We start from the raw sequence: 24648 nt of genomic DNA, 5'->3' as shown, positions 1-24648 counted from the left end.
GGGAGGGACGGAGGGAGGGCAGGCTGGGCGTGGTCACAGTGGGCGTGGCCCCGGTCGGCATTCAAGTGAGCAAGCAGCGTGCTTCTGCCCCACATCAAGGTCCTACCGCATCTGGTTTTCCTTTTCCCTGGCCGTGCGATCGCTGTAACTTCAGGTAAGCAAAGTGCAGGTAGCAAGGTGGTGATTTCTCTCTTTCTGGCAAGTCTTAAAAGAAAATAGTTCTTTGAGATGGTGAACACAGTGGACAGAATGGTTTATTTTCAAGAGTAGGCTGTCAGCTTCAGTAAGGCTATCACCCCCTACATGGGCAGCATTTCCAGCGCTCAGTCCTTTGGGAACCAGGCATGCCGTGTAGGGAGCAAAATTACTTAAAAGTACAAGGTAAGAGCATGAAGAAACAGCGTGACCGGGAGGTTTTGGTGTTGGGAGGGCCCAACAGTGACTCGCAGAGGAGAAATTATTTCCGAGGACGTTTCCAGCCCTACCTTGGAACTCAGAATGAGTTTTGCGGTGCTAGTTTCGGAAAGGGTGTGGTGCCCCAAACCTGAAGAAAGTGGAGACGCACAGGAGTGTCCGGCTCGCCTTCTTGGGTTGGCACTGTGGGCTGAGGTTCAGTCTGCGGAACTGCTGTTCTTTTTGGCATTTTAAAGCATCCAGTGGGTGTCCATTTACTTGCAACTGCGTTCTTCCAGGCAGGAAGTGTTCTCCCTCCCTATTCCTAGGCTTCAAGATACTTGAAGCAAATTACAGATTTCAAATGTGTGTTCCTGGACGACTTTTTGAATAGGTTGGCCCATAGTTTCTTCCTCATAGAAGCTACTGTTTTGATGGCTTTCTTTAAGCGTGTCACGCTAAAGAGCAATTTACCAGGCCAGGCTGATCTGCAGGCTCGTGACCAGATGAGGCTCAGATTCCCAGGGCTGAGGGGTCTTCCACATCCTTCGGCTCCCACCTCCTCCACCCCCCATTTTGTGGGAGATGGGGGGAGGCTCACGGAGGAGAAGTGGCGTCCAAAGGTCCCTGGCTTATATGGGGCAGGATGAAGCGGAATCCAAGTCTTCACACTCACGGCTCCTGGACTTTTCCAGGTCACCGTGAATTTTCTTAACAGCTTTGTCACCCCTACATTACCGAAGAGGTTTTGAATAGAATTGGGTGCGTCAAAACCTCAGTCCCCACCAATATACGCAGGTGTTTGATGGGTTCCTGGGTGGGTGGAGAGATGGAAGCTTGTCTGAAGAAAGGATTCTCTATGTGAGTCAGTGGGTTTACGTCTTTGCTTCTTAGCACCTGAATTCTGTCACTTCAGTCCCTCTGGGTTGTGGGTTGACTTTGAAGGTACGAAGTCTCAGCAATCTTGGTCGTCCCGGCGTGGTGAGTCTGGCCCTGATTTACTGTTTTAGGCAGCGGTGGGATGGCTCAGTGGTCAAGATCAGGCTTCTAACCAGATGGGAGCAGGTATGATGGCTCAGAATATCTGAGCAAAGCAGAGGCTCCCCTGCCATTGGAAATTAAGCAGTTGACCTTATTACTAAGAGCCACATTGTCCTTTCCCGCTGAAAGAGCACTTTTCATGTACATTTACTCATTTCATCACCTCATTAATCCTCATGCTATTCTTTCACACGGCAGAAGCTGCAGGATCTCCTATTGTCTTACTTAATCTGCCTCTGACATTTTTCCTTGTGAGGTGAGAAAGTGAACAGCACAGACTGTGTTTTTAGACATTCCATTGTAGTTGTGGTAATAGGCAAAGGTATTGCCTAAGGATTGTTTCCACCAAATGGTCTACAGATGAAAAGTTTGGGGAATATTGGCTTGGATGCATTAAAAATGTTAGAAATCTTGATGCAGGGGCCAGTGAGCACCTGTGAGTCGAGAGAATTGACCTCCCCACGCCTCCACCCACCCCAGTGCACATGTCTGCATTCATCTGGGGTCTGCCTGCTGTCTCTGAACTAGCAGTTCTCTCTGGCACACATTTCTGCATGGCTAGCTCCTCCTTATTCTTTAGGATGCGCCCGTAGTGCGACTTATTTGATGTCACTGTCTCTGAGGAGAGCTCACTGAGATTTCTGCTCTGAGTGCGCTGTCTCCCCTAAGGGCTGCATGATAACTTATGCCCCCATCAAAACACCCATCACACCTACAGCACATATCATGCCACTAGGTGACAGCTCCTCGGAGGCGGGAACCATGCTACGTTCCCTTTTGATTTGTTAATGTCTAGATCAGGTGCCTGACATGCATTATTAGGTACTCAGTTAATACTTATTAAATTAAAGCAATATAAGATTGATAGTTGGCAACACAAAGAGTGGAAAGAGAACATGAGTTTCTGCCAGTTGGAAAATCAGGAAAAAAAAGTTTTGTGTTGATTTAAAAAAAAGAAAACATGTAAGAAAAAAGAAGAAAACATGTAAGGTATCTTTGTATCTCTAAAGGGGTAATCCAGGACACTTAGGATTTTTGGAACTCTGTAAAGACTCCTGAGAGAACAAATGTAAGCAAAGACACAATTACCAAGAAGGAAGGTGGTAGGTGTGGTCAGGAACTACCAGGCTGGAACATAGAAGAGTGAGTGCCAGGTCTGGTTTGACCACTCTCACTCCCCGCGTGGATGGCCTGGGAGAATCACTTCGTCTCTGTGTGCCTCCCTTTCCACATCTGTAAACTGAAGAGATGGGGCCAGACTAAATCCATCCAAGGTCTTGTCCCCCTTTAAAGGTGTATGGCTTTAGGATGTATTGCAAACAATAAAAACAAAACAGGCAACTTTACAATTAAACTTTTACAACTTCTTGTTGTTTGTTGCATTTCTTTGTTGTTTATTACTACTTAAACTTTCATTTCACGTTTCCCTGATTAAAAGTGGCTTTTAAACATTTAAATCAATAAAAGATGTGGTGTTTTCTATGTTGATGCTGTAAATTAAATTCTCCTTACTTGTTCTAATCATTAGAAGGTTTTCAGGAAAATGAAAGTAGTTATCTCTGTAACAATGGAATAATACAATGAAAAGAATCTGCAGCGATTTTAACACCCTGAACAGGTCATTAGATATGAAATTTACTACGCAGGGATTGCTAATCTCTACTCTTGTACCCATAATTTTTATAGCATTTGCTCGTGCAAAATGGTCTGCATAGGAACCTGACCCATTTTCCTGGGTGTGTATTGCTAAAGTTGGTGAGATTTGTTTAAATGCTTCATCTTGCACCACAGTGAGGTGGCAATTGGCTGTGGCCAAAATCATCCCTTGAACTATCTCAGACCAGATCAGCTTTACAGTGTTTTTAGGTCACTTGCCACTAATCACCAAGCAACTGATTAGATTTACCAGGCAGTATTTGATTGATTACTTAGTTGGTGATCATTTGCCCCCATAGACACCTCAGATGTTGGGTGTGCCCTGATTTACATTCTCCAACAGGGACTGAATCTAAGCCTTGAATTGCAACAAAGTGTTAATTATATTGTATAATTAACTGTACTTAAAGCCACCATGATCTTGTATTCACATAGAGCCATTTAGATGAAACAAATTGCAAAATGTTATAACGAATGAATGAATAATACTTCAGTGGAACAAAATGGCATTACCTTACACTTTGATCCACTTCTGGGATCCACTTTTAGGTGTCTGCCGTCAAACTCCCTCAGCAGATTACTCCAAGGCCTTGAAAACACAAAAGACATCAAACTTCAAAGTTTGTTATAAATGATGCAAAATTATTCTAATTTCTCCTCCTGGGTGGTTGGAAATATGGGCTGGGAAGAACTACTTGGACTCGATAAAACATAATTGGTATGTTTTCATACTATCATTGGTGTGGTCAGGCCTTGAGTTGTTGAAGCTTTGAGAAGTTCGCAGGGGTTTGGGTATAGGTTTCTCTATTTGGTGAAGAAATACCTCATTTAGGCTTTTCTATTTGGTAGAGAAATAACTCCTGTTGAATTTCAGTCATAGATGAACTCAGCATTATCAGTGTTAAACTTGCTGCCGGAGAAAGCCAGACTTCTTGTCCTGAAAGTCTGTTTGGGATTCCCCAAACGTTTTAGGAAGTTTCTTTTAATTTCCCTGTGGTGGACACATGCTTCTGTTTCTGCCTCATTGCCTTCTGTGTTCCTCATGCTCGTCTGCGTCCCCTGAGAGCTCACTCTCATTTCATGGCCCCCACCTCTCCCCAGATGAGAGAGCATAAGGTAGTAGGCCTTGAAGAAATGTAAGATGCCTGCCCTGACCTCAGGTTACTTTACTGTAGGTGCATAATGAGAACACTGAGTTCACTTAGCTGTACTTTTTGGACCAAGGAGGAAGCAGTCAGTGGAGATGACCAGTGACCACGAACAGGTCAACAAAACTTTTTTTTTTTTTTTTTTGCTACTGAGCTTGTTTTTACAGATTCCAAGATATAGTATAATCTTTTTGATTCCATCCTACACACAAGCCACATGTCCCATAAAAGGGAGAATTCCAAAGAACTGTTTGAAGATCAAGGGCCCATTCCTTGATCTTATTCTCACGTCTTTGCATTTTGAATTTCTGTTCAGGTATAAGGTGCGAAATTGAGATCCTATTCACGCATTTGACTTTAACACATCCTTGAGTCCCGATTGAGGGAAGCCCTCTGTCTTGAGTGGTGACGCTTTGTCTGACACCGGGGAGCATATCCTGCCTGACGACCTTCAGTGTCATGTCTTCTAGGGCTAATGAGAGCGAGAGTTCTCAGTCAAGACCAGAGGCTCGCTGCTGCCATTTCCACTTCACCCGGCTTCGCATTTTTAGATGAAGCTGCCCTCTCTTTCCTTTAACGCCCATGTTACTTGTTCCACTGTTCACATGGCATGGCATTCCGCTTATACATATCTGCCCCAAGAGATGGAAAACTCAGAGGAAGGGAGGGGGTACTCAGGTGATCCTAATAATACTTTTTGTAGTGTCTTCCGCATAGTAGATAATGTACTAACAACAAAAACAATCATAGCTATTGTTTATTAAATATTGCTCTGTGCCGGGTGCCCTACTAAGGCATTACTTACTTTATTAATCTTGTAGGGCTGCTGCAACAAAGGACCACAGATTGCGTGGCTTAAAACAGTGGAAATTTATGCTCCCACAGTTCTGGAGACCAGAATTCCGAAATTAAGGTGCTGTCAGGCCCTTGCTCTCTCGGCAAGCCCCAGGGGAGAATCTGTTCCGTGCCTTTCTCCTGCTTCTGGTGTTGCCAGTGAACCTCGGTGTGCTTGGCTTGTAGAAGCATTGCTCCAATAATCTCTACCTCTGTCGCCGTAGGGTGTTCTCCCTTGTGTCTCACGTCATCTTCCCTCTGCACGTCTGTCTTTGTGTCTTTTCCCCTGTTCTTAAATGGACACCAGTCTTATTGGGTTAGGGCCACCCTGATGACCTCTACTTGATTCAATCTGCAAAGACCCTATTTCCAAATAAGGTCACGTTCACAGTTACCCAGAGGTGGGACTTCAACCTACCTTTTGGGCGGGGTGGGGGGGGGGCACAATGCAGCCCATAACACTTACGAAATATTAACTTGAATCACACAAAACTGCTGTGATTTGACTAGTTTTGATCTACAAAAAACCCAATTTTGTATGCTTTAACCTAAATCCTAATGGAAACAATATGGATAAATAAAACCAACTGATTTTGATCAGTGCTGTCCATTGTTCTGACCACGTGCAGAGGCCATCGTAGCCAAGTGGGCTCGAATTTGGAGATTCCGGGCAGAGCTGTACGCACAGAGGACCTCACATGTTGGGTGTTCAGATCTTAGGACATTTGTGCAGGAGTTTCTTTACCACTGGCTTTTAAATTTGCATTTACTGGAAGTTCCTTCCTTCCTCTCTTCTACCCGAGACCACGACTTTGACTAGAATTCTTATTGCGTTGGCGAAATGCAGTTGAGAACACTTTAAAGGTGATTTAGAAATAACCTCACTCTTGCTCTTTGTTCTAGGCCCACAATGGATGCCCTGAGACTGGCAAATTCGGCTTTTGCCGTTGACCTGTTCAAACAACTGTGTGAAAAGGAGCCAGCGGGCAATGTCCTCTTCTCTCCAATCTGTCTCTCCACCTCTCTGTCACTTGCTCAAGTGGGTGCCAGAGGTGACACAGCAAACGAAATTGGACGGGTAAGCCCCACGCCTTGTTTCTCCTTTGAGTGGAAGCAGAGTTATAAGAACACACAGGTGGTCCCTGGGGAAAAAGGAATGAGGCTCTGTGGTCGGAATTGCTCAGGAATGAGAGTTTTGACATTTCTAGCATTCTCTTAATCTGTTTTTAAATGTGAAAGCTCATTTATGTGTCCTGCAACCCATGTTTAGAACAGGCACTATGTTGTTGTGGAGAACACGGGGATCTGCTAGGCAATCACAAGTTTTCCGCTAACCAGTGGCCTTTGGCGAGTCACCTGACGTCTTTCTACCCGTTATATTGTAAGCATCAGTCAGGATGATGTTTGTTAAATGTTCCACTGCAGATATCCTGACCAGAAAGAGTGTAAATCTACACCCTCCTGTCTTCTGCATGAAATCTATTTACAGCATCATCCTTTATATTAAAATGCAGCCTGAACTATATTCTACTCTATAATATATTCTACCCTATTGGATAGACAGAATATATCCGTGTTTATTTCAATACAGAAATAATGTTTGAAATTATCTACCTTTAAGTAACGTGGATAAATAAGAAGATGGATTGTGCTTGCCTATGTTTTAGAATACTCCCTGGGATTTGAATATCCCATTTGAGAAGAATGGACTAAGGTGATGTTTTATACATGCACACACGCACACACACGTATATAGGAGTATGCATATATATATGTGCACACATATAAATAAAAAACTTCTAAGAATTTCCTTTTGGCTATAGCTGAGTATCTCTGTAAATTTCTTAGACCTTCAAATGAGATGATTTTCTATACTGTTACATTTTATTATTTAAAAATATTGAGGTATAATTGACATGTAACATTATATTAGTTTCAGGTGTACGGTATAATGATCAATATTTGTATATTTTGCAAAATGATCACCACAGTAAGTCTACTTAATGTCTGTCACCATATAATGATGAATATTTGTATATTTTGCAAAATGTTCACCGCAGTAAGTCTACTTAATGTCTGTCACCATACACAGTTACAAAAAACATTTTTTTTTATGATGAGAACTTTTAAGGTCTACTCTCTTAGCAACTTTCAAATATACAGGATTATTAATTATAGTCACTATGCTGTACATTATATCCCCAAGACTTATTTTATAACTGGAACTTTGTACCTTTTGACCTCCTTCCCATTTCGAGCAGCTCAGCCTCTTACCCCCTACCCCCCAATCCTTGCCATTTACCTTTAGACAATAAGTGAAAACCCTTCTAATTCCGTTCCGTTATTATTCTTCCATTGATCATTCTAGTTCAACAGAATCTCTCTTTTCATGAGCTCATAAGCATTTAAAAAGGGAACATCTTTTATCTATAAATCCCCAGAAAATATGACCCACAAAATGTTATTTGTGTCAGGATGGCAAATTTACGCTTGAAACTGAGTGGAACTTGAAAAGGAAACTTCCTTTGTGGGAAGAGGAGCTGTACCTTTTCGTCCGTCCTCCTCTTTCAACTCCACCCCACAATCCCTACCCCATCTCTCATTCCTCATTTCTCATCTCCCATTAGAGAAGAAATAGAAAAGAGGACTTCCTGGTAGTGGGTCTGTTCCTCAGTAATAATAATAAAGGTCTTTTCAGTACACGCAATTGTTTCCCCACAGTGGTTACTTGGGTTCTTTAATTTTCTGGTCTTTTTGCCTGTCATTAGGCATGAGGGTTACGTACAGCCTCGGACCAGCCAGTTTGACCCTGCAATACGGAGGCTGTGTGACTCGTTGGTGCAATGTGCCCATTTAGTGATCACCTGAGGTGTGGCATCAGGGCATGGTTCTTATGAGTTAGGAGAAAATCACCTTATCCTGACATCATGTTTTGGGCACCATGGAGCAGAGGAGATGCTGAGCTATTGGTTGAAACAAAAGAAAAGTTAGGAAAAAAATAAAAGGATTTAGGTCTTATGGAAGATAGCATCCTAGTTTTAAGTGGCTTAGAATATTACTATAAGAATACTTATTAACATTTTGAATCCATAGGATATTTTAGGTGTCTTAACATATAATATCTGTAATCCTCATAGCACGTCAGAAGAGTAGGTGTTCTCAGTTCATTTTACAGAGGGGAAAGTACAGTTCTGAAGAGTTGGGCAAGATGACATTTCTAGTAGGTACAGGGTGGGATTCAAAGGCTACCTAACTGTAGCCCATCGATGGCATGGTAGCTGCCTACCATAAATGACATATCAGCCCATTTGGCGCTTGTTAGAGCAACTAAAAGGACTGGATAGGCTCTGGCTAAGGACACCTCTATCCTGGAATCTGATACCTGCCTAATGATTGTCTCTCGGTATTAATTTCTCTCTTCTTATCTCAAAATTGGATAGAGATTATAACCCAGCTTCCTTCTTTTCCAAGTTTGGAAAAGAGCATGGAGGCATCACTTTGAAGAGGGCGAAATTTCCTTATAGTTAAATCAAGAGAAGTGTATCTTTATAGCAATGTTTCTCAACTGGGGACAATTTGCCCCTCCCCTCCCTCACCCCTCTCCCGGACATTGGACAATGTCTGGATACATTTTTGTTGTCACAAATGGAAGAAGGAGTGCTACTGACACCTAGTAGGTCAGTGATGCCCAGGACAGCGCCCTCCCCCGCCGGTCCCAGAACATAGAATTATCCAGTCTGAACTGTCAACAGTGCTAAGGTTGAGAAGCCTTGCTTCTGGGAACAACAGAGCCAGGAGATACTCAGGACCAACCCGAGGAGGTTGACCATGACCATGTGTCCACTGCAGTGGGAAGAGGCAGTGCTTCACAGATAATAGATTTTTTTCTCTTCACAGGTCCTTCATTTTGAAAATGTCAAAGACGTGCACTTTGGATTTCAAACAGTAACATCGGATGTCAACAAACTTAGTTCCTTTTATTCCCTGAAACTAATCAAACGGCTCTACGTAGACAAATCTCTGAATCTTTCCATGGTAAGTGGTTCAGAGCAATTAGCAAGATTCAACTGTTTATCAGGGGTGACACGTTCTCATGGTTAGACCAACAACTTTTTGTCAGTGAAAATCATTCCTAGGATGCTCATTTACGATTTATTTAAAATAAATTAGTCCTAATGGAGAGGTTGAATCTAGAGGGAATCAACTGCAGTCACATATTTTAACTTAAAATATAAAGAAGTGTGAGTTTCCTTTTCCCTCTAAAACACCCACAGATCCCACCCTTCCTCTTAGCTTCCTCACTGAGAGAAATGGAGAATGGGATTATTACTCTCTAATAAATGTGTCTCTATAGATGCAAGACAGCTCGTGATTTAAACATCTTTGTTCTTAAACAGCAGGGCATAGAGCCTGGGACAACATTTTAAGTTCTTTACCTTATTTTTTCATGCACACAATGTTCTCCTGATGTTTCTCAAAATCAGTGAGAAAAATCGTAACGGTATGAATTAAAAGTTTTCATCGGGCTTCCCTGGTGGTGCAGTGGTTGAGAGTTCGCCTGCCAATGCAGGGGACATGGGTTCGTGCCCCAGTCCGGGAAGATCCCACATGCCGCGGAGCGGTTGGGCCCGTGAGCCATGGCCGCTGAGCCTGCGCATCTGGAGCCTGTGCTCTGCAACGGGAGAGGCCACAGCAGTGAGAGGCCCATGTACCGCAAAAAAAAAAAAAAAAAGTTTTCATCGGTCATAAACTGGTTTTGTTTGTTTTATGAGGCTGTTCAGGTGGGTATCTATACAAGGCAGAGGTGGTAATTTCAGCTATTTCTTGAAGGAGGCATATAAAGAACACAGATATATTCTTAAATTTGATCCAGAGTATATCATAATACTTTAAAAAATATGGATTTGAAACACATAGCCAACATCCTCGGCTGCATAGTGGTCATTCTCTACTGTAGTAACATCAACTTGATTCAGTTTGTGTTTGGATGGTCAGAATTTCAAGCTTTCCAAATCTAAAAGGTAGACTACCAGTTAAATATTTTGCCATAGTTTTACTACTTTCTGCAATAGGTATTTGTTTTCCTGGTGGGGATCTTTTGAGGACATAGGTCATTAGATGTTGCTGTGAGTTTATTCTTACTGCTTAAAGGTACATATACACAGCCATTCTTCTTCCAACAATCACCTGGGGAATTAAAGAAATACTGAGATGTGGGTTGGGGCCTGGGCATGGAAAGAATTTTAAAACTCCCTAGGTGGTCCTTAGTGATGCTTAATGCATTTTTTTGCTGGCAGTGAAGATAGTGGAGGCCCTTCATCTTGCTGAGTCTCTGGAATGTTCTTAGCTCTGTCAGTAAATGGTAACACTCAGTCCCAAGGTTGGGTTGCAATGAACAGAATCAAATTGGGCAAGCCTGTAGTTGTTCTGAAAAAAATCCAAGGCGTCCTGTGCTTAGGAAGTGAAGTGACGTGACATTTAATAAGCTGTGTTTAGTTTGGTTGACCTTCCACTCAACATTTTGAATTATTTCAAACCGAGAATTGCAAGGAATTTTTTAAAAGGCTGATTCCGTTGTTCCTGTTGGTTGTATATCATCTATAATTTTACTAGTAACAGTACAAACAAGTGTGGTCTGAGGAGGGCCACCTGTATCAGAACTACCTGGGTGTTAGAAGTGCAAATTCCTGGCCTTGGTTCACTAGAATCAAGATCACCAGGGACTGGATTTAGGGTTTTCCGTTTTTTTTTTTATGCCTTTTCTTTTTTTTAAATTTTATTTATTAAATTTATTTCTTTTGGTTGCGTTGGGTCTTCGTTGCTGTGCACGGGCTTTCTCTAGTTGCGGCGAGCGGGGGCTACTTTTCGTTGCGGTGCGCAGGCTTCTCATTGCGGTGGCTTCTATTGTTGTGGAACGCGGGCTCTAGGCACGCGGGCTTCAGCAGTTGTGGCATGCAGGCTCAGTAGTTGTGGCTCGCGGGCTCTTGAGCACAAGCTCAGTAGTTGTGGCTTACAGGCTTATTTGCTCCGAGGCATGTGTGATCTTCCTGGACCAGGGCTTGAACCCGTGTCCCCCGCATTGGCAGGCAGATTCTTAACCACTGTGCCACCAGGGAAGTCCCGGGTTTTGCATTTTTAACAAGCATTATAATGAGAAGAACTGCTCTGTTCCTTACAGTACTGTGTTTCAAACTTTAACATGCAGATGAATCACCTGGGAATCTCAGTAAAAATTCAGGTTCTGATTCTGGGGTGGGGCTTGACATTCTGCATTTTAACAAGGTCCCAGGTGATGCTGCAGGTCTTGGTTCTTGGACCACACTTTGAGTAGCAAACATCTTTAGAATATTTATTTATTTCAGTGTGGATAAGATTTTTCTTCTCATAGAGTTCTCTTTTCTGTACATTTCTTCCATTCTAAGACATACATATATAAATTTACATTTTATCTGTATGTACATTTTAATGTTTCTGAAATTGGAATTCATATTATAATTGTTGTGTGCATGTAGCATAATGTTTCTTTTCTCCCCCCAAACTGATGCTAGATTGATGGAGGCATTTAACAATTGATATTGTCTTAGAATTGAACAAATGAAAGAATACAAAGAAAATTCATTGATTTTTACATAAGCTTTCAATTTATATAGTGTTACAGATTTTGAAGGAATATCCATCGTAATAGAGATTTAAAAGTCCTTGTGCTAGAATTGTGTACCAACATAATGGTTTAACTACAGACTTTAAGGACTTCATGATTTTATGAACTGGATGTTTTTCAGGAGTTCATCAGCTCTACCAAGAGACCCTATGCAAATGAAATGGAGACTGTTGATTTCAAAGATAAATTGGAAGAAACAAAAGGTCAGATCAACAACTCAGTTAAAGAACTCACAGATGGCAAGTATCCTTTACTTATTCTGCTATAAATCACTAAGTAAACAGACCATATCGTCTCGTGAATCTGCTAAGCATAAGATTGAACATCTGGCGGATTCCTTGAATGTTTTCGGTATACAAGCTAAATTCTTGTCCATCAAGCCATTTCAACCACTTGGATTTCTGGATATCATCAGTTGGCAGAAATTCTGAGTACTTCAGGTTTAGTCTGCTAAAATGGGCTGCCACATGCCCTTCTGGAGGCTTGGACGTGCCCCCAACAAAGTAAGGCTCTGGGCCAGTTCCAAGGCTGGTTTTTCAATCTGGAAGTGAAGGGCTTGGACTATAACTTGATGATCCCCGAGGCCACTTTTGGCTCAAAAATTCTACAGATTTGTCAAGGAAAAAAAGACAAAAGGTCTTAGATAATCAAATACACATGTAGAAAAAACAGAACAAAACAAACCATGGTGGAAGCTTGTCCCAGGTCTCACAACCCTCCTTACCCTTGGCCCTCTGATAGCCCCGGGGCCCGGGGTCTCTCCTGCAGCTTCCACCTGGTCCTGCCTCTTGCTCCCGCTTCCCTCAGGCCTCTCCCTTTCCTGACTCCTCCCTCCATTAAAATTCTCTGTGAGTTGTGCTCCTTGCTAGAAAGGAATTGGAGCTAAGATGAGCTCGGGTGCAAATCGGTGTTCACATCCCCCTTCCCAGGGGACATATTTGTACAGTTTTTGTATAAGGAGGTAGCTATTGGGACAAATGAATTTTCTTTGGCTTCATATGTAAAGAAAAATCTGGTCTAACTAATACCAGGGTAGGCAATTTTAAAATGTATATGTGAAAGGCAGCTCCCGTTTAAATTGCTGTGTGACGGTTTTGCTTTTTTTTAAATTTATTTTTTGGCCGCCCACAGGGCATGCGGGATCTTATTTCCCTGACCAGGGATCGAACCTGTGCCCCCTGCAGTGGAAGCTCGGAGTCTTAACCACTGGACTGCTGGGGAAGCCCCCCAGTTTTGCTTTTAAAATTGTTAATGAATTGCGTTTTCTCTCCATGGCACTCTGTTTAAAAATCTTCATAAATTTGAGTTTTTTACTGGAGAACGTAGTTTAGTGAAAAGACTTCTCTGAATTTGAAACCAGAAGCTCGAGGTTGAAGTTAACCAGCACTTACTAGCTCCCCACTTCTTCCATGATGCTATTACATATTCGACCCATCATATAGCGCTGGCAGGACAGGTTACATCGTTTGTGGGTCCCAGTGCAAAATGAAAACACAGGGCCCTTTATATTAAAAACCGCATTAAGAATTTTAAGATGGCGACAGCAGAGCATGAAACAGTGCAGGGCCCTTCACACCTAGTCACAGGCCCAGGAAGTAGGCCTGAGCAGTGGTGTGAAGATCTGAGAGATTAGGTAAATGAAATATCCTTAGCCAAAAAGTCAACGCTCTTCAAAGGCGAGGACTTCATTTTATTAAGGGCTTATCACCACCTGTTTTGGCTGTTGGGGATTTGACACTATGGTCATTACAATTGTTATGGAGCTTATGGTGGTAATTACAGCTGACCAGGATGCAAACAAAGCAGTGTGATTTGGGGAGGGGGCGGTGAGCTGCGGGGCAAAGCGGGGAGCACTGACCTGGCTTCAGACGTGCTTGGCCGCTGAGGGAACCAGGAAAGCCACTTGGCCTCTCTGAGTCTCAGTGTCCTCAACTGTGAGATGGGGATAATGACCTTTGCCCTACAGGATCATCATGGGGAAGTGAGATAAGACATGTGACCGTTCGGAGCACAGGGCCCGGTGGAAAGTAAGCTTTCTTGCATTTTCCTTCCCGAGCACAGGCTCTGGAGTCACAAAGACCTGGCTTTGAATCCTGAATTCACCCTTGCTCGTGCATCATCTTGGGCGAGGGACTTAACATGGAGTCTCAGCTTCCTCGTCTGTAAAGTGGGGAGCAATGCACGATACCGTGCCTGTGCATGGCTAGCACATTGCCTCGGACACAATGGGCACTCCACAGTGGTAGCTTGTGCATTTCTTCTTGCTCCTCTTGCGTCTTTTCCCCCCTCCCTTCTCCCCCTCACTCTCCTCCCCAGGTCTCTTTGGAAAGTCGGGTTGAGGCAAGTTGCAAGGAGAAAAAGGGGTCCTTCTTAAATGAGATGGTCTGGGCTACCAGGCCGTACGTGGCGCGGCTCTAGCCAGGGTTAAATGCCCAGTCAGTGGATTCACATGGGGACATCAGGGGTGCTTTGCAAGCATAACCCCGTGCAATTTTCTGGTTTCCTACCATTGTTTGCAGGCCGCTTTGAGAACATTTTAGCTGACAACAGTGTAACAGACCAGACGCAAATCCTTGTGGTTAATGCTGCCTACTTTGTTGGGAAGTGGATGAAGAAATTTCCTGAATCAGAAACCAAAGAATGTCCTTTCAGAATCAATAAGGTATGTGGGCTGCGTGTTGTAGTCAAAGGATCCCAACTATAGATCTGAAAAATTATAGCAACACAAGAGACCCTAGGAATTCACTCCAATGAGGAAAATTAAGGCACAGGAGGCAGTGGGCTTTTCCTTAGACAACAGCGGGGAGGGGCAGGGGCTGTTTAAGTGTAGAAAAAGAACCATAAGAGAGAGACGCTCACCCTTTTTCCAGAATGTCCTCAGGGTCTGATCTGAGTGAGAGTTTATAGAGCTTCTAACACAGTGGGTAAAGCTAAGTCACCAACCGGAAAATAACTACAGATGTTTGGGACCATTAGTAAGAAAGGAAAAGAAAAGGAACAAACCAAATCCCAACATTAGAGGCCGTTGGATCATCACGAAACATTGACCATTTGGGAATCTCGTTCCAGGTTAATGAGCTCCTCTGTGATCTCATTTCTCACCTGTTAATAGTGAAGTAAATGGTTCTGATATTTTAATTTAAAAGATGCTTTGAGAGGACTTCCCTGGTGGCGCACTGGTTAAGAGTCCGCCTGCCGATGCAGGGGACACGGGTTCGTGCCCCGGTCCGGGAAGATCCCACATGCCGCGGAGCGGCTGGGCCCGTGAGCCATGGCCGCTGAGCCTGCACGTCCGGAGCCTGTGCTCCGCAACGGGAGAGGACACAACAGTGAGAGGCCCGCGTACCGCAAAATAAATAAATAAAAGATGCTTTGAGGTACTCATTGGCTGTGAAGGAAAAAGCATAGCTTACTCGTCTGCAGTGCTGGGACTCATTATGGGGAAGAATTACAATAGAAACCTGTATCGCAGGGAAGTCTCATGAATACTACTGAGTGAATAATGAAGCCATATCCCATGCCAAAAACAATTCATATAAATAGGTAAAGTGCCTCCTCTATAAATGAAACCGAAGCACTGAGACTGGAAAACTGACCCATTTCGTTAGAGGACCTAGGATACCCCAGGTATCTATATGATGGTGTGGTTTGGTCTCATTTGATGAGATCTGGCTTATGTCAAGAATGCAGACTCAGAACTGTGTGTCAGTCAGCACAATCTCGGAAGGAAGCTTATTTACCCTGTAACTCTTATGCATCAATTCTAATTTTCAGGTCTCTCCCAGCACCTAGAGTACTTAGCATTAATCACTTTTGTTTTTGCCAAATATTATCATTGTACTTTCTTAGTGCTAGAACCCAAGAAGAAAAGCCCTTCAAGATACAGTCTATACCTGAATTAACTGGACTGGTTTCCATGACTTTTTATTTGTACTCACAGCATTTGCATTCATAGTCCACACCCTCCCCTCCCAAATCCCCTGCTCCAGCTGTGTTTTCCACACTGAAATCAAATTATTTATTTACTTATCTGGATCTCTTACTAGTGCATGGACTTTTAAGGGCAGGGATAATGTTTTGCCCATCTCAGTTTCTATAATTCCTGGCCCAGTCCCTGACACATTAGTAGGTGCTCAGCAAATGTTCGTTGAATGAATGTCCGATCTGTAAGGATCAGTTTGATTAAACAGCCAATAGCAAATAAAACCTTTTTGGCTTTTGGGACCGCCATGGGTTCCTGTGCAAGATGCATGGGCCGTTTTCCCTGGGAGAGGACGATAATCACTGAGTGTGCTCCTTACCTACTCGAAACCTCCATGGTCCTAGGGAGGGAGCCAGGTCCCCCTCTACTTGCTGTTCCTCCATTTGGCTTCCCAGATTACAGTGGTCTTCTCATTACTGCCTGCCAGGGCCAAGACTGACCCTGCACACAGGGCTCTGACCAGGCACCAAACAATTACTTCTTTAGACTCTGTATTTTTCACATATGGTTCCCTGAGTTTTAAACACGGCTTTTTGACTTTCTTAGTGTTGCCTTTTATTTGGAGCTAAAGTTGAACTTGACTGTACCTAGCCTCTGCTGTGAGCGGGGACCAAGTGTTGGCCCCAGTGACCCTCACACGGAGTGTCCCTTCCAGAGTGGTTAGGGTTGGCTCTCCTCCCTGGGAAGGGCTGGCAAAGGGGCCTTGAGAATGTTTAAGTGAAACCTGAAACATGGTGCTTCTCATACCGGCTGCAGGGCCAGCCCAGAACATCATCAGAACCAGGTAACAGTGAGTGAGTTCACCATGGACTTTTGTGCCGACCACCCTCAGATTTGTGGCTTTTACATTTAAGAAAATGTTAATGGGTGTCTTTTATAAAGGGAGGAAGAATGTGTGCAATTCCTTTATTCTTGTTGTTAAATCATAAAGCTAGGTCATATCACGTCCTGGAGACTCAGACTCTAGGAAGAGAATTAATAAGGATTTTAAATGCCATTGATCTCTCGGCGGTTCACCAAACAAAAAAATAAAACACTATTCAAGGCTGTGTGGGGATATATCCTGCTTTTGAATGCAGGCGCTATTACTTTTCCTTTGTTTCCTTTGAATTGCTTTTGTCAGCTCCTGAACTTTTGGGGTGATGTTACTAAATCTTTTCTCATGTCCTTTGGTGTCTCTTTTAAGGGTTAGACTAAATTGATGAAGTTATATTATTAAAAGTTTAGTACAGGGCTTCCCTGGTGGCGCAGTGGTTACGAATCCACCTGCCAATGCAGGGGACGTGGGTTCGAACCCTGGTCCGGGAAGATCCCACATGCCGCGGAGCAACTAAGCCTGTGCTCCACAACTACTGAGCCTGCGCTCTAGAGCGTGCGAGCCACAACTACTGAAGCCCGTGTGCCTAGAGCCTGTGCTCTGCAACAAGAGAAGCCACCGCAGTGAGAAGCCCACACACCGCAATGAGGAGTAGACCCCGCTCGCCGCAACTAGAGAAAGCCCGCTCGCAGCAACAAAGACCCAACGTGGCCAAAAATAAAATAAATTAAAAAAAAAAGTTTAGTACAGTACCTATCCTGACAAAGGTGGACACACACACTCACGTGCATGCACACACACCCACACCCACACAAACACACACACACACTGTATTGGATATTTTCAGGGATGGTCGTTACTTAGTCCTGTTTTCAGAAGATACATCTTAATTTATGTTTTAGAAAATGGGATTATTGTATCCATAGTCAGTGCTGATAAATGAAATAGATGACCGGTTTTGGTGGTCACAGCTTCTGTGAATTCAGAAACTATTAGTACTCTAACCTGATGGAGATTTTTAGACATATCTATACTTCTTTGAGGGAAATACGTGGAAGAATTAGCAGTTAATTTCAAAAGTAGTATGTTTATTTTAAAATCATAATTTTGTTTCTGGTTATACATAGAGTCAAAGTCTTCAATTATTTATCAACCAAATACTTAGTGAGCAATTACTATGTGCTGGGACATACCAAGATAATAAGACATGGTTTCTGCTTTGACTGTAGTCTAGTTGGGGTGGGGGTGTCACATACATACACTTTCTAACATTGTGACAAGTGTTAAAATAGAGGTATGTACAAAAAATAAAATAAGTCTCGCTTTGCTTGAAAATAGTGTTGGGTAACACTATTACCATTCGAAGATCCCACGTAAAAGCTTTACTGTAATATTATTCCTGCAGACCTGATACGATGTTTGAAATTTCCCTCCAAAGAGGTTCGGTTAACAGGCAAATATCCCATGGGAGGTATAAACCAAGACAATAAATTGCACTAAATTACTATCAGTCTTTTACTCCTTAGTATGAATTAATTTTTCTTCAGAAAATGAGTCACCTCTGTAGCAGAGATACAAGGTCAGATATTACTGGGGACACAGAGGAGAAGAAAAGTCTTGGGATTCTGCCTGGAGAGAAAGGCCTGAGTGATAGGAGCTGGAAGAGACTTAGAGATAATTTTGTTTGTTATCATTCTTAACTTTTAAAATCATGAAATATTGCAAGCATACAGAAAATTATAGAGAATAGTATAACAAACACCAATGTACCAACAACCACCTTTGTAAAATCTTTATATTTTACCTTATTTCAGATATTTTAAAGAAAAAATATAGCAAGAATTGCACCCCACCACCCCTCGATCTCCCTGCTTCCTCTCCAGAGGGAACCATCATTCTGAAATTTCCAATTCCCTCATTCCACTGACAAGGAAACTGAGGCCCAGAGAGGTTAAGTGACTTGCTGAAGGTCACAGCGTATGTTTATGTCACATTTGAGACTAAAACCAAGGTTCTTCTCTCTAATCAGATCAGAGCAGGAAGAGAGGACCGAGGGCGGGGTGACTAAAACCGAAGGCAGACGGAGAACAAAACAGCATAGTTTGGTTCTGCTATACGTTAACTTTTCCATATTAGGCATTGTATAAGGAAAAGCTACATAAATGGACATGTGGTGGGTTTGCACTGGAATTTACTTTCAAGTGAGCTCTACCAGGAATGGTTTAAAGATCTTGTAATTACAGGCATCTATAAAGGCTAAGTTAAAATTTGCCTGTATTTCCAGTCATCCTGTCTTATTTTTAATGTTTTATATATGCAAATACAGTATTATGTTATGGATCGATCCTGTAATTACAAAGCACATGGATAACTTTTCAAAGGAAGTCGTAAACTCTTGACAGGACAGTCTCTGATGGTGTAGATTACCTGCCTGCCTGTTTAAGCCATAATGATGTGAAACTATATCAGGAACGAATTTATGAGTATGTGTGTGTATAGCTGTGTGTGTATAGAGGGGTGTGTGGGCGTGTGTGAGAAGAACAAGCAGAGCAAATTTCTTCTCCTTTTTTAGACGGACACCAAACCAGTGCAAATGATGAACGTGGAGGCCACGTTCTGTATGGGCCACGTCGACGGTATCAACTGTAAGCTCATAGAGCTTCCCTTTCAAAACAAGCACCTCAGCATGCTCGTCCTACTCCCCAAGGATATGGAGCACGGGTCCACGGGCCTGGAACAGGTGAGGAGGGAGGCGGGCGTCCAGCCCGCAGGCGCAGCGGACCCAAGGAGATGCTTGGGCGGTGCTTGTGGGGCTGCGGCAGCCTTGCCTTAACGATTCACTTGCTCAATGGTCTCTAAGGGTTTCACGGTTCTTTGGGGGCCTTTCTCCTCAATGTTAGAACAGTTAATATTTATTTGGTACTTATAACGTGCCAGGAGCTGTAAGTTGCCCATGCGCACTGGCTCATCTAATTCTCACCGCAGTCCCAGGAGTGAGAAACTATAATATTACCCTACTCACGTTTACCACCGAGGGGCCGGAGGCACAGAGGGTGGGTAACTGGCCCAGGGTCACGAACTCGTGGGTGGTATGTAGAATCGGAAGGTGAGCCCAGGAAGTTGGAATCTGTGTTCTTAACTCCAGCGTAGAGCCCCTGGTAGCATCTTGCGTGAGTGTGGTGCGTGTGTCACAATTGACACATTCACTCAAGTCCACAGTGGACTTTGGGGCTTGCGCTTTGTGTTGCATGTTCTATGGGTTTTTGAAAAGTTCTTTTAATGCACACACGTATACAAGGTTTTATTATGCTTTTATCCAGGTAGAGACACAAGGTTTAACTGACAGTGGAGGTTTCACCTGCCTGGGAATGACTTTCTAGCTTCCCCTCTGCTCTGTCAGCCCCCTGCAGCCCCGAGACCCGCTGTTCTCCCTCAGCCTTGCCCTCCGGGCTTCCTGGCTCCCCTCCACCTGGGCCTCCACCCTCCACCAGGAAGAAGGAGGGGTTCTTTGACCAGCCCGGGATTCACCTGCTTTATTTCCGGTCACACCTCAGTTACTCCCTGACTTTCCAGGGGACAGTCTAACTTGGTCCCCATCCTACCTGCTACTTTGATTCTATGTTTTATCCATCACTTTATTAACTGAATCATAATTCCCATCTTCATTCTTCTGTTCACTCCTCTCTCTCTTTTTTACTGCACTTCACGCCTTAGTCTCATTTTAATCTTGCAGCCGTTATTCAGCTGTCTCACACTTTACTTCCTTAAAATACCCTCACACCATTTTTTGTTGTTGTTGTTGTTAAAGTACAGAACGAAAGAAGATGATCTTTTGAGTCTCAGAAGGTATATTCAAGGATACAGGTTGTCTCAGTTTGCTAGGGCTGCCATAACAACGTATCACAAAGTGGGTGGTTTAAACAACAGAAATTTAATGTCTCACAGTTTTGGAAGCTAAAAGTCCAAGATCAAGGTATCTGCAGGTTGGTTCCTTCAGAGGGCTGTGAGGGAGAATCTGTCCATCCGCGCATCTGGAGATCTGCTGGCAATCTTTGGCTTTCCTTGGTTGTAGACACATCACTTCAGTCTCTACCTTCATCTTCCCAGGCATCTCCCTGTGTGAGTGTGTCTGTATCTGTGTCCGGAATTTCCTTTCTTATTAAAAGGACACCAGTCATATTTGGTTAGGGCCTAATGATCTCACCTTAATTAATTACACCTACAAGGACGCTATTTCCAAATGAAGTCATATTCCAAGGCACTATGGGTCAGGACTTCAATACATGAATTTTGGCGGGGAGCGGGGGCGGACACAATTTGACCCATACAATGGAGGAAAAAGGTTATTTTTTCTTCTTAATGACTTTTGATTTATGGATGAATTTTCTCCTGTCTTCTCACTCTCAGGTAGTAAATGGCCAAGAGACTATACTTTTTGGCTCAAAAATTCTAGTTACCTATGACAATCTTTTGGTCTTAATAATTTGTCTTAAATAAAACAGTGTCCATGAAAAAATACTTATCAGAACTTAGCAAGAGAATCCAATGGTTCCCTCTGCCATTAAAAAAACTCATGACCAGCTTGTGACCTTGTCATCTCCCTGATTTTTATAGGTTTCACACGAGTAACTTCAGTGCAGAATTGCCCCATGTAGTAATAGTCAAGGTAGCATCATTCTCTGTTGCACATGTATTTCTCCTCTAGCCAGTGGGGAGGCTGGAAGGGCAAGGAGCAATTTAAGATTTGCTCAGTGAAGAATTTTATGTCTAAATCATTTTATGTGTCATTGCATATCTCTCATTTTAAAAATAGCCAACTGAAATAGATGCATTCTTCACCTATGATCTAAAAGGATGATCCTAGACAGTTCAAATTCTCATTTTGAAAAGAGTAACTTTAGCTTTAATTTGAGTTATGAAGTTTGATACCATGTCTAGGGCACGAATATTCTAGATTTCCTAGTAGAGAAATCAAGATAAGCATTCAATAAATATTATGCATAAAAACTTTTCTAGTTTTACATTTATTTCACTATTATCCATGCAACATCATAATCCATGCATTCATTTCTATAGAGCTACTCTATAGTTAAAAGAAATGCCCTCATAAATTTCAGAACAAAGGGACCATTGTCGTGGAGTGAGTGGAGGAGAATAATGCTAGGTAGCTGGGTAGACCATTTTTATTTTTAATTAATTTTTATTGGAGTATAGTTGATTTACAATGTTTTGTTCACTTCTGCTGTACAATAAATTGAATCAGTTATACATATAGATATACCCACTCTTTTTTAGATTCTTTTCCCATATAGGTCATTACAGAGTATTGAGTAGAGTTCCCTGTGCTATACAGTAGGTTCTTATTAGTTATCTATTATATATATAGTAGTGTGTATATGTCAATCCCAATCTCCCAATTTATCCCTCTCCCTGATTCCCTGCTTTCCCCCTTGGCAACCGTAAGTTTGTTTTCTACATCTGTGACTCTATTTCTGTTTTGTATATAAGTTCATTTGTACATTTTTTTTAGATTCCACATATAAGTGATACCATATGATATTTATCTTTCTCTGTCTGACTTACTTTACTCAGTATGTCAATCTCCACGTCCATCCATGTTGCTGCAAGTGGCATTATTTCATTCTTTTTTATGGCTGAGTAATATTCTGTTGTATATATGTACCACATCTTCTTTACCCAGTCTTCTACTGATGGACATTTAGGTTGCTTCCATGTCCTGGCTATTGCAAATAGTGCTGCTATGAACATTGGGGTGCATGTATCTTTTTTGACTTATGGTTTTCTCTGGATATATGCCTAGGAGTGGGATTGTTGGGTCATACGGTAGTTCTGTGTGGGTGGACCATTATTAAGAGAACCCAGTCACACACCAAAACTGCAGGGCTGATTCCATCTTTGATGAACCATCTGTACTGCTTCCAAATAGGGCTCACCGTGACATTTTATGTTTTTAATCAAGGAGGATCTTTTACAATTGGAAATAAAGAAAAACAATTCCTCTCCTTTTTGTCCTTCAGGTTGAAAAACAACTCAACTCAGAGACGCTATTACAGTGGACCAATCCCAGTGCCATGGCCAATGCTAAAGTCAAAGTCTCCATTCCAAAATTTAAGATGGAAAAGATGATTGATCCCAAGGCTAGTCTGGAAAACCTAGGGCTGAAAAACATCTTTAATGAGAATGCATCTGATTTCTCTGGAATGTCAGAGACCAAGGGAGTGGCCCTCTCAAATGTCATTCACAGAGTGTGCTTAGAAATAACTGAAGAAGGCGGGGATTCCATAGAGGTGCCAGGATCACGAATCCTGCAACACAAGGATGAATTCAATGCCGACCACCCCTTTATTTACATCATCAGGCACAACAAAACTCGAAACATCATTTTCTTTGGCAAGTTCTGTTCTCCTTAAGTGGCAGAGCCCAGGTTAAGTCCCACCCGACTTCTCTGTAAACCCTGCAACCGAGAATCATTTTCTAAATACAATAAATTGTTAATATTGCTGGATCAGGAAGCTGCTCATATTCACACTAATAGGCCTTTCTTCCAATTTTTTTTTTTTTGTTGTTCTTTCCCTCCCACCCCGTTAAAAGACAATACTTTTAATGAAAAGGAATCACCTTAGAGAAAAAATATGTATTCATCATTTGTCAAACTATCTAGAGTTTTTGGCAGGAATACAGTCTTTCACAAAGAAAATTCCTATAAGGAGGATCTGGAGAGGATTTTATTACCAAAGCTTAGCCTTCCATCACTGGGATACAGAATGTTCTAGACATTTGCTTTTCCCTGAAAGACTGAAGAAACTGGTACATGGGCTTTGCAAAACTTTCCTGGAGCCAATGAAACTTGGACATACGTTCAGGCTACTGTATGTCCACAGCGCCTTACATTAAACCCTGTGGGACAAATATTTCCTTCAAATTCTGATTTTTGGAGATTTTAGAAAGATAATATGTGGCACATACTGTATGTTACGGATCTCCATTGATAGAGGCTGGAGCAGAACCCTATATATCAACACCTTAATATTTCTGCCACAAAATGTAGACTGTCCGCACAAAATAAAGACTCCAGGTAGCCCATAAATATCAGGTTTTGCTGCCCAATCAGTGTGCCACCTACTTATGAAAAAACTTTCTTTTCAGAACTTTTTGAAATTTTGGAGTGTTGGACCTGTAGTAACCAAAGGACAGCACCTCAAGGGGAAGCTCAGATCTTATTAAGGATTCACTTTCACTGTTGCTAGAACCCCTACCTGGTTGTTGGGTTGGTGAGAGACCACCGGCAGGGAATTCTAACTGACTCACAGGCTGGTGGATGTCTGACCACCGGGGCTTAAATGCACAGGGACTTTCACAGCAGACAATAAAAGAATTTTACGAGTGTTGAAGGGACTCGTCTCTCTGTGTACTGTGATAGTGGGAAAGGGGGAGGAACTTCACGCTGCTAGGAAACGTGACTAAAGCTATTGATATGCTCGCACTGCTGTGAACTGTATTTTTCCAAAGCCTATGGGTTTCGTTACTGTAGACAGCTAGCTGGGAACCTACAACAATTGCAGTTTTTAAAGATGTTTCTGAGAAGTTATTTATGTCACCAGTTCACGTGTTAATTCACTACAGAAACAGGACGGCGTGGAAGATTGGGATCTGTTGACAGCACCCCCCTCTTTCTCCTCTGGCTTTGTTGTAAATAGGTTCAACTTTCTTCTTACTCCGAAGGTTCAATATTGAATTTCTTTTACGCTGTTGACAATAAAATATTATTGAATTACATGACTTGCTTTTTTCCATGAAGTTAGGTTCACCAGTTTGAAATAGAACCAAGCCCTCCATTGACAAAATGCTTTGGGGACAGGGATTGATGTCGAATAAAAAGGAATAAGAATAATGACTGCCCCTATTTCCTGGTCTTCCTTCCTGCCCACCAGCTCTTGCTTCCTCCTTCCAGCCCCTTTCATCTTGGGGAGGGAAGGACCAGGGAAGTGGTAGAATGACTCCCAGTGACATAAAAGTGTATCATGAAAGCAGAGGCCTTGTAGGAGGCCATGGAACTTTTCTCCAGCCTTTCCCACTTTGGGCCCTACCTCAAAAT

The 24648-nt window shown here is 42.6% G+C and overlaps 1 protein-coding gene across 2 annotated transcripts; it reads left to right on the top strand.

The window, feature by feature from the left end:
* On the top strand, window positions 1-24329 carry SERPINB5 (serpin family B member 5). 2 transcript variants are annotated; one of them, XM_004268072.3, is made up of 7 exons: window positions 1-154; window positions 5976-6150; window positions 8970-9107; window positions 11855-11972; window positions 14253-14395; window positions 19105-19272; window positions 22571-24329. In XM_004268072.3, exons 2-7 carry the CDS (start codon window positions 5983-5985, stop codon window positions 22961-22963), a joined length of 1128 nt encoding a protein of 375 aa, XP_004268120.1. In that variant the 5' UTR covers window positions 1-154; window positions 5976-5982; the 3' UTR covers window positions 22964-24329. The 2 variants fall into 2 exon arrangements, with proteins under 2 accessions (XP_004268120.1, XP_033280899.1); XM_033425008.2 differs by lacking the exon at window positions 1-154 and adding an exon at window positions 235-381.
* Window positions 24330-24648: the final 319 nt, after the last annotated feature.

The sequence above is a fragment of the Orcinus orca genome, chromosome 15 (genome assembly GCF_937001465.1).
Source record: "Orcinus orca chromosome 15, mOrcOrc1.1, whole genome shotgun sequence".
NCBI lineage: Eukaryota > Metazoa > Chordata > Mammalia > Artiodactyla > Delphinidae > Orcinus > Orcinus orca.
Note: the sequence above shows the minus strand (reverse complement) of the source record. Positions and strands in the feature narration are given on the sequence as shown.